Source organism: Nannospalax galili, unplaced genomic scaffold, assembly GCF_000622305.1.
Source record: "Nannospalax galili isolate Female #2095 unplaced genomic scaffold, S.galili_v1.0 scaffold281, whole genome shotgun sequence".
NCBI classification, from domain to species: domain Eukaryota; kingdom Metazoa; phylum Chordata; class Mammalia; order Rodentia; family Spalacidae; genus Nannospalax; species Nannospalax galili.
In genome coordinates this window covers 7,512,001-7,521,694 of record NW_008349068.1, presented here as the reverse complement: position 1 = coordinate 7,521,694, position 9,694 = coordinate 7,512,001, and the positions used below count along the sequence as shown (strand labels likewise).

Here is a 9,694-nt window from a genome sequence, read left to right as displayed (position 1 = left end):
GACTTTCTAAACCGGACACCAATAGCCCAGGAAACAAGGGCAAGAATTAACATGTGGGACCTAATCAAACTAAAAAGCTTCTGCACATCAAAGGAGACAACCAAGGAAACAAACAGAAAACCCACAGAATGGCAGAGGCATAATTTTAACACCATTTTTGTTTCAAACGATAAGGAAGGTGTGTATGTGTGACTTATTTCTTTCTATTTTGGGAACACATTGCTTTATGACTGAAATAAGACCTGAAACTAAGGCAAGCTGGAAAAACAGGGAAACTCTGTGGACATGAGAAGGGAGGGGCTCCCTCTCCCAAGGTCTGGCTGAAGCCTCTCACCAGCTGGGGGTGCTGACAACAGACGTGCCAACTCATGAGGGTGGCTTGAATTTTTCTTCAATGATTTTTGAAAGTAGCCTTGGTATTTTCTTTAAACCCTCCCCCTCATTTCTTTGAAGTTTTTCTGTACAGTTTTTCACACTTAATATTGGCTATTTCAGGATTCCTTCCACTCTCTATAATTGAAATTCAGGTTGTATGAAAGGGAGAGGCCATAGAAACATAAGGTACAGTGAATTACCTGGTGTTCACTCCAGATGACATGGTGTGATTGGCTGTGGTTGTACCCTTGTGACCTTGATCGCACCTGCTCATCTGTGGGGCTGTCATGGGCCTGCAACAATAACAGTGTTGCCAGAACAAATCAACAGTAGAAGTGGAAACGCTTATGAAAGTCTCAAGTTGTTGAAGACCACCTAAGTTTTCAAGTCTTAAAAGGACAGGCTGTCTAGCTTTGGGCTTTCTGAGAGTTCCTTTAGAGGCAAAATTAATGTCCCAAATCTATATGCTCACCATGATTTAAATTCTATTTCTTAGTTCTGAATCACAAACTATGACTCTTCAAATAACACATGATTAAACTTGCAGGTCAATGCCAGTTGGCAGCTAAGAGTTCATTCTTCGGTTCTCTGGGTTCCAGGCAGTTCATCATTCTAGATAACAGCAGATAACAGCATATCTCCTTGGCTATCTGCACCACAATCAGTACACTTTTCTGAGGAACCATCAAATATTGGAATAACTCTTCTAATGATAATTATACATAAGTTTACCTAGAAAGTGAGTAAATTTCTATTTTAAGTTAGTAATTTAGATGTTTAGTAATAGATTCAAATCATCTCATTTTACATCTGTGGGGTTTCCTTTAGTATTAGATTTTGCCTCTGTATTTTCATCTAAGGCACAGGTCAAGGGATGATGTAGATTTTCAAACAAATTATTCATGTTCTTGATGCTGAGTTTGTCTAGACAGTAACTGAACTTTTAAGAACTGCAATAGATAGCCTCTTCTCATGCCTTGTAGTATGGGCAGAATTGCTGCCTGGGCTTACTCCAATGACAGTTTAAACACAGTCTGTTTTCTCTGTCTGGGGACAGAGATTTGAAGAATGAGGGAGGATTTAAGGCCTGTTGCTGGCTGAGAGATTCAGGGGACCATGTGAAAAGAATGAGTGCCCTCTAAACGCAGAGTGGGTATCAGTGAAGAAACAGCCTCAGACAACAATTGCATGGAACTGAATTCCATAGAAGCCTGAATGAGCTGGGGAGTGGATTCTCCCAGAGGCCTCAGATAAAGCTCAGACTAACCGATGCCTTCATTTCCTCTTTGTGAGTACCTGGCTCCGCTGGCCCTTCCTGGACATCATACTGTTTTGTCTTTTAAGCTTCTAAGTGTGTGGCAGAGAGTTATACGTTAGAAACCGAATACACATATACTTATGGAATGTCCACATAACTGTTGAATTTCTCTTTTCATGAGATAAAGAAATTATATAATAAAGTATTGACATAAAAGAAGATTATTCTTTAAAAAATAACAGAAAAACCAAATAGACATGAACATGAAAAAGAGAGTTTGGGGGGGGTAGCAGTAAGGATGCAGGCACGGAAGAGTAATTGGTATGCATTGGGCATACATGTGTGAATTATCTAAAAATGAGTTTAATTAATAAAAAGATAAATTTTGTCATTACTACTAATCAACAAGGCTCTCTTCTACACCACAAAAGGCATATTAAATGTATTAGAGTATTTAATGCTATGTTTTTATTTTAAAATTTTATTTATTATTATTACTAGTGTGTGTATGGTGTGTGTATAGTGTGTGTGTGTGTGTGTGTGTGTGTGTGTGTGTGCACGAGTGTCTGTAAACAGAAGACAATTCTGTGGAGTCGGTTCTCTCTTCCACCATGTGGGTTTTGAGGATCCAGTGCAGGTCGTCAGGCTTTCTCCACAAGGCTTTTATCAGCTGAGCCACCTCACCGACCCAGCCACAGGATTTTAAACCCCAGAACTCTATTCATAACTCTTCATGACATTTTTGGGCAAGTCAATTTCAATATAATAAGAAATAACTAAACTGGCATTTAGAAAACCTTGATTACTTTTCTCTCCTGTAGTTGTAGGGAGAGGTCAGTAGACAGGCACAGAGGGAAGCATGTAAATCATGTATTTCTCTGTAGGACAATCTCCCAGTACTTTTAAAACACCACCAGCAAAGCTTCAGGACTGCTCACTGGAACAGGAGGCTTGTCTTGGCTCTGTCTCACCCCTTCCTGCTGACTCATCTTGGGCTCCTATGAGCATTACTGGGTGACTGACTACTCAAGACTTTGGGGTTCTATGCTGCTTGCCTAGGCAGGCAGTGTGGATCATTATTAGAAACTAAACATATACTGATGTTCATGACAACAGCTCCACCCACTCTTTCCCCTGCTGATACATGTTGGAAGCCTTCTGAGTATAGGACTTCAACCAACCCTCTTAGCAACATAGCCAGGTGGGACTAAGGAAGCAGGGTGTTCCCTCATGCCTGTGCAGGGATGGGAGCTAGACCATGGACAGAATTTTAGTCTGGGATGTGGCCTTTACAGTGGATATATAGCGTACACACAGCAAAAGAATGAAAGAGCAAATTCACAAACCCAGGAAGGTCCCCCTACCCACTCTCAGGAAGATATAGATCTCTAGCTAATTCAGAGGGAATGGAGAAGGCGATAGGCCTGGTGCCCTGCACCTGCCTTCCTGGCTCCCAGACCTTCTTTTGTTCCATCTAGAATCCCTCCTTGCTCTTTCCATTATAGCATTTCCTCCCATGTCTGTACCCAAGAATCTTGAGACAAAACTAACTTCTTGAACTTTGTTTCAAGCTGAATTCTGGTTCCTTTCTCAAGTCTCTCAGTTTTCTTTCCTGACATTGTTTGATCCTGTTCCATGATGAGCCTGTTTTATTCTGGAATTAGAGTAACATTCTGTTTATCACATTGTTTCTAAAATTATAATTAATTACCTCAACTCTTCATGAACAGTAAAACAATAAAAGAATGCTTAGTTAGAACTGCAAACATATCATCAGGACCAGGAGTGGATAAAGGCACCTGATGACTCAACTTTGATTCCCAGTACCCACATGGTAGAAGGAGAGAGCCAATTCTTACAAGCCATTTTGACTTCCACATGTGCACCATGGCACACACACACACACACACACACACACACACACACACTCACTTGCACACATACACTAAGTGAATAAATGTAAAAAAAATTAAAAATACTCTAATAGTTAATAAAACATGAGTCATATCCTCATATTCACTAACTAGGCCCTTTGACTAAAGATTTGTTTACCACTAGGTTAAAACCACCATAGAAGTTCAAATTATACGTAATTGTATCTTTAGCGATCACTACTACATCATTATTACCTCTACTGCCACTATTAGATTACTTAGTGTTACAGTAGCAAGAAAGAAAAAAACTCCCGGTAAAGAGAATAAAATCTCTGGCCTCTGTGGAGACATAACATTCCGGTTGAGCCAAAGAGATCATTTGGCCACTGGACTATGCCTAGAAGGCAGGTTTGCCTTAAGCCATGCTAAAGAGGAAGGTGGAAGAACTAAGGCATTAATGAGCTGGTGAACTCAGAGCTGGTGCCCAGAATCCCTAGTCCCTGAGGCAGTAGCTTATTGACACTATTTTGTAAATCTGTCTGCTTTCCTGAATTCTTCAGAAAATTGTTACCTCTCCTTTTCTTGTATTTCTTTTCTAAGCATGCTTTTCCTAGCACTTGGGGCTTCTCCGACATTTTGGGTTTCTTTTCTCTTTCTCTAAAGCTCCCCTCCTTGCCATGTGAATGCTAGTTTGCCATGTGTCTGACCTCCATGATAGCTTTGAAAGGGACGGATTTTTTTTTTTTTCTTCTCGCTTCCATTTTTCTCATCAGGGCAGCTGATGAGATTTACAGCTTGCATGTGCATTGAGGCTTTTTCTTTTAATTTTAGAGTTTTTAGTTTTAAAAACTCTAATAAAATTATCTTAAAGCTTCCATTTGAGTCCATTCTTAAATTCTTTTATTGAGACTAAGAACTTTAAAGAGGTGGCCCTGTTTTTCACTGTATCATATGGCAACCACAAAGGGACCTAAAAAATTCCAGTAACAATAGCACTAGCTATCCAGATAGCTTAGGGACCATTTATAGTAATAAGCCACAAAGAGCTGAGCTGATAGCTTTAAAAAACATAGCTATCTGTAGATATCTGTAAATAAAGATCAGGTTTTAGAGAGGCTTAGCAACAGCCATTTTTCTTCAGCTTTTCAATGGACACATATGGCTTTAGACTGGTTATTTCTGCCTCTGGGATTACCTGGTAAGGACCTCCACACTGTACAAAAGAGCTTGTAGGGATGTGGCCAGAGCAGCTGTGGCAGCAATTTCTTCACGAGCAGCAGGTGCTGTCTCTACCTGTGACGTCTGCCTCTTCATCTTTTGCAGGTAGCATGGAACTAAAGCCTCCAAGACCATCAGCATCTGAAGGCTGGAAGCATCAGCAAGAAAATCAAATCGTTCTTGATATTCTACTTTTGTGGGCTGTGTGACATTCAAGAACATGGACAAGCAACTAGAGATTCTAATCCCCCTCCTGTGCCACACCAATCAAAAGCAATTACAGTTGCTGGATGTGTTGACTACCATTAATTAGGTGCTAACAGTGTCTGATCTAAGTCAGAAATATTAGCCATTCGTACAAACGGCTCAAAGAAAAGCAGAATGATATTGGCAGGGCACCATAGACCATCCAGAGTAACAGGCTCCAGAACCTCCAGCAAAGCTCTTGTTTAGAAATATGTTGAGGGTGACTTTTCAGCTGAAGTGATTTTGAGACAACATTAAACCATTTTCCAGGAATCTGCCTTCTAAAGCTGAAACCATTTTAGAGCAAGTCAGTAGAAACTGCCATTACGATGGAGTTCGGCAGTGTGTACTTACTAGAGTGAGTAGATACCACTCCCTGGATGGGCTGCACACTTGGTGTAGTAATGAGCTATTAAAAACATTTTAAAGAGCAGCTGGAAATCCAGGAGTTATTATGCAAATTGGATTTCTGTCCTTAAAACGGTTTATTGTAACTGCAACATATTTTTTTGTTGTTGGGAGACTTGCCAATTGAGTTAAGTTTATAAGCTGTGTGTTCTAGGAAGCCTCACTTGTCAGATGATATTCTGGAAAGCCTGGAAGAATGGTTTTATTTAACCCACTTTCCTTCATCAGAATGCCAGGGAATAATTCTGCCATGATCTTATCGACACTGAGCACAGCTTTGTGATGGGATAATCATGCCTAGCATAAGTACCCAGAGCTAGGAAATGACAATTTTCAGAACTTGATGGGTATGGAGTCAGAGCTATGAGGTATTTCAGGTTCTAATACTTTTTGATAGTGTGTAAAAAGAGAGACAACAAACCAGTGTGCTTCCTGAAATAGTAAAGTGGACTACCTGTCCTGCTGGAGGCTGGGCAAATTAAAAAAAATTATTATAGATACTTGGCAGAAGCTAAGGCTGCCAGGCATCCTGTAAGGACCAGGTGAAGGGGAAGCTGACTTCGTTTACACAGACCTCACAAGGCACTTTTCTCCTCCAGGCATTTGCCGCTTTGTAAATAAACACACACTGCTGCTGGGAATGAAAAATGACACAGCCACTGGAAAACTTTTTGGTGGTGTTTACTAAGGCAAAGCGCGCACATATTTCATGGTCCAGGAAAATATTTTCACCCACAGAAATGCTTATATAATGTGTGTATAAAAAACTTAAAACATTCACTGAAGCATTATTTGCAACAACTTTAAACTGGATATTGCACAATATATGTCAAGAGATGGTAGTATACAGCTTTAAGCCCTATACTTGGGAGGCAGAGGAAGGTGGATCTCTATGAGATCTAGGCCAGTCAGGGCTACATAGTGAGTTCTGGGCCAGCTGGGGCTACAGAGACAGTCTGTCTCAAAAACAATAACAAAACCCCCAAAACAATTCTCCCCTTAAAAGCTAAATTACAGTTGTGTGATGATATGTGGATGGATCTCATGAAAGAATACTAAAAAAAGAAGTCAGATATTAGAAAGTACCTATTATACTGTTTTACAAAAATATAGGTAAGAAATAAAGCTGACTTGCTCTGTGGGAGTGAGGATCTTGGTAACCTATCTGATTCTTTTATCTGAGTGGTAGTCATATAGACATGCTAAATTTATGAGCATTCAATTAGATAATTATGATTTTTGAAAACTTCTCACATGAATGTTAAGTAAGATACACTTATTTATGGATAATTTAAGAACCATAAGGACTTGGTGTTACAAATATGGAAGTCCTATAAGGACATCTCAGGGAAGAGCTACTAAAGAGTCCCTGACTCAGACATCCAGAAACCCTCTGGTTTAACTTGAGCAGAAAGGAAAATTAGGAGAATTGTTAAAAACTTAAACATAACTGCATAATATTGGGGATTAGATACTTTAACTTACAGTGACAAAGAATTTTGATTGAGACTCTAATTCCTCTTTATTTCAATGTGTTTGAATTTTAATTTGAAAGAGAATTTCATGTCTCACTAGGAACTTGATAATGTTTGGTGGTTCAAATTTTTTGCTTTTCTATGTTGCTGGCAATTTAACACTGGAGGAACATTACTTATTTCAATATCACAGTGTTGTAAAGTCACTTAATATCCAGGCAGACTCTCTTATTAACAATGTACACACAGAATACAAAATAGAACATAATGTATTTTTATATTTAGATAGAGAGTAGGCTTGGAATTCACTTAATGCAGGGTTTTTATTAATTCTGGACCTCTTTCTGGAGCTGTGATATTGTAGGAGGAACAGGAAAATCCTACAGTCTTAGATTTTTTTTTTCTCTTAAAGGCCGGAGCCACACTCCTGACTGAATTTCACATACTGTCTAATTCTTATCATTAAAGATAACAAAAACCTGAGGCTACTGGGTGCATTTTTTATTCATTCCTTATGCTTCTTTCTGGTAAAGAGTTCAATTAAGATAACTCCTGGCCACTCATAGCCCTTTACTGAAAGGAAAAGCTCATCTAAGGAGCAAATGGATAGGGCCATACTAAGTAAAACAAGCATGGCTCCTCTCTTCCTGGAGAGTGTGCCAACACAGTAGGACTCTTAAAAGGAGACAGAACCTATATACCAGACCCCAGCCAACATCCTGGAGCCAGGTGATTCACTTTCCATTTGAGTCTTTGGCTTCATTGTTCTTGGCAAAATGAAAGATGAGATTTACATTCCCGCCCCTTGTATGACAGTATTCTTACTGCTCCTTGAAAGGAGTTTTTACCAATGGTTTGAATGTCTGTTAGGAAATCTTGTTTGCTAACAACTTACATTACATGTGTGGAAAATATTTTCTAACAGGAGTAAACATCTTAGCCTCTGCACAAAATTCCAAAATTAGGGAATTTCAAATACATGAAGATTTACAATATTTTCTGTGATGAAGAAATTTCTAAATTTAGTTTTCAAAACCTTGATGGCCAGAATGTTACAAACAGATATGCCAAACACAACCTTCGTATTCATTCAATTTTATTTCTTTGCTACACTCACTTGTCACAAGGATTAGAAAAGAGGGCTGCAGTTACCTTCTGAATGACTCAGGAGCATACGCCACCACAGTGACACAAAGCTTGATGGCTTCACTTATGGAGAATGTTAAATCTTCATTTCCATAGCAGAAATCTGCAAAGGAGCAGGTTCAGAATGCTTGCTCGAGGGTAAGCTGAGTGTATCACTCCTAATGTCATTGTCTTTCTTGTAACACTAGTTTTTTATTTGTTAGATTTTATTCCTAAACTCTGTGAACTATAAATTTCTTCATCTGAAAGGAATGAATTTCTGATTCCTATAGGTGAATAATTAGATAATAAGTAAAAGTGCTTTTAGAAGGTTGTTTTAACGATATCATTAAACAGAAGACACTGGAGCACTTTATCTAAGGTAAAACAGGAAACTTTATCCTTAAATTATATCTAATTCTATACATTCCTTGATAATAAAAGATCATCCTTGAAGAGATTTACTTAGAATTACTGAAGGTAACCCAGTCTTTCTGAGATTGAAGTGTTAGAGCAGTGGTTTACTGAGCTTTGTTTTAGTATGGTTTTTTTATGGCAGAGGATTCCTTACTCTTTAAATTCACAAGAAATTTAAGATAGAAATAAAAAATTAACAGGAAATAGAAAATCTATTCCATTCAATGTATAACACTGCTAAATTTACTTTAGTGTTTTGATTTAGTTGCATACATTATATAACAGTTATAGTTACATATAGCTATGATCAACTATACACATACATATTTATTTGAACAATTACAGTAAGAGAAAAAGAATGTTGGAGGAAGTGTTGCACTTGCCTAGTGACTTGAGAGGCTTCTCAGCTTTGACCAGCTCTAGGATGTCTAATATGTCAGTGGTCTCTCCCTCCAGGGACTGTAGCAAGTCAAACAGACACTGAGCTGATACACCTTTCCTGGGTCCATTATTGGCAGCATCCTGTATATATGGAAAAAACAAACAAAAAAACAATTTCAGTTTACTAATTCCCACATTAGTAACTAATATAACTGACAGTAAATTCAAAAAGCATTAATGTTAATAAAAATCACAGTATCTGCCAGGCATGGTGGTGCATGCCTTTAATCCCAGCATTCAGGAGGGGAGGCAGAGGCAGGCAGATCTCTGTGAGTTCAAGGCCAACCTGGTCTACATAATGAATTTCAGGCCAGCTGGGACTATAGAGAGACCCTGTCTCAAAAAGACCAAAAAGAAAAAAGCTAATCTTTTATGGAAGTAGTATTTGTAGTAAGTCATAAGACTACAACAACATATGAACTGCTAGAAAAGTTAGTACTAATGGCTTTTAACATATAGATGTGTGTGGGGGTGGCTAGAGAGATGGTTCAGAGGTTAAGAGTACTGGCTACTCTTTCAGAGGACCCAGATTTAATTCCCAGCACTCACACGGTGGCTAACAACCATCCATAACTCTAGTTCTAGGGGATCTGACACCCTCTTATGACTTCTGTGGGCATTGCACCTTTTAACATATAGATGTGTGTGGGGGTGGCTAGAGAGATGGTTCAGAGGTTAAGAGTACTGGCTACTCTTTCAGAGGACCCAGATTTAATTCCCAGCACTCACACGGTGGCTAACAACAACCATCCATAACTCTAGTTCTAGGGGATCTGACACCCTCTTATGACTTCTGTGGGCATTGCACCACATGGGTGCACTTACATACATGCAGGCAGTACACTCATACACATAAA

General features: G+C 38.9%; 1 protein-coding gene across 11 annotated transcripts in view; it reads right to left on the bottom strand.

The window, feature by feature from the left end:
* Positions 1-9,694, bottom strand: part of Unc80 (unc-80 homolog, NALCN channel complex subunit) — a 232,591-nt gene that overhangs the window by 47,912 nt on the left and 174,985 nt on the right. For all 11 annotated transcript variants that reach the window (XR_607706.1, XM_008846230.1, XM_008846234.1 and 8 more), the window contains 4 exons: positions 8,780-8,918; positions 8,007-8,103; positions 4,703-4,873; positions 576-668 (listed from right to left, as the gene is read on the bottom strand). Coding sequence is in view for 10 of the 11 variants with exons in the window: in XM_008846230.1 (XP_008844452.1) it covers positions 576-668; positions 4,703-4,873; positions 8,007-8,103; positions 8,780-8,918 (500 nt within the window). In the remaining variant the exon portion in view is untranslated. The remainder of the gene's footprint in view (positions 1-575; positions 669-4,702; positions 4,874-8,006; positions 8,104-8,779; positions 8,919-9,694) is intronic.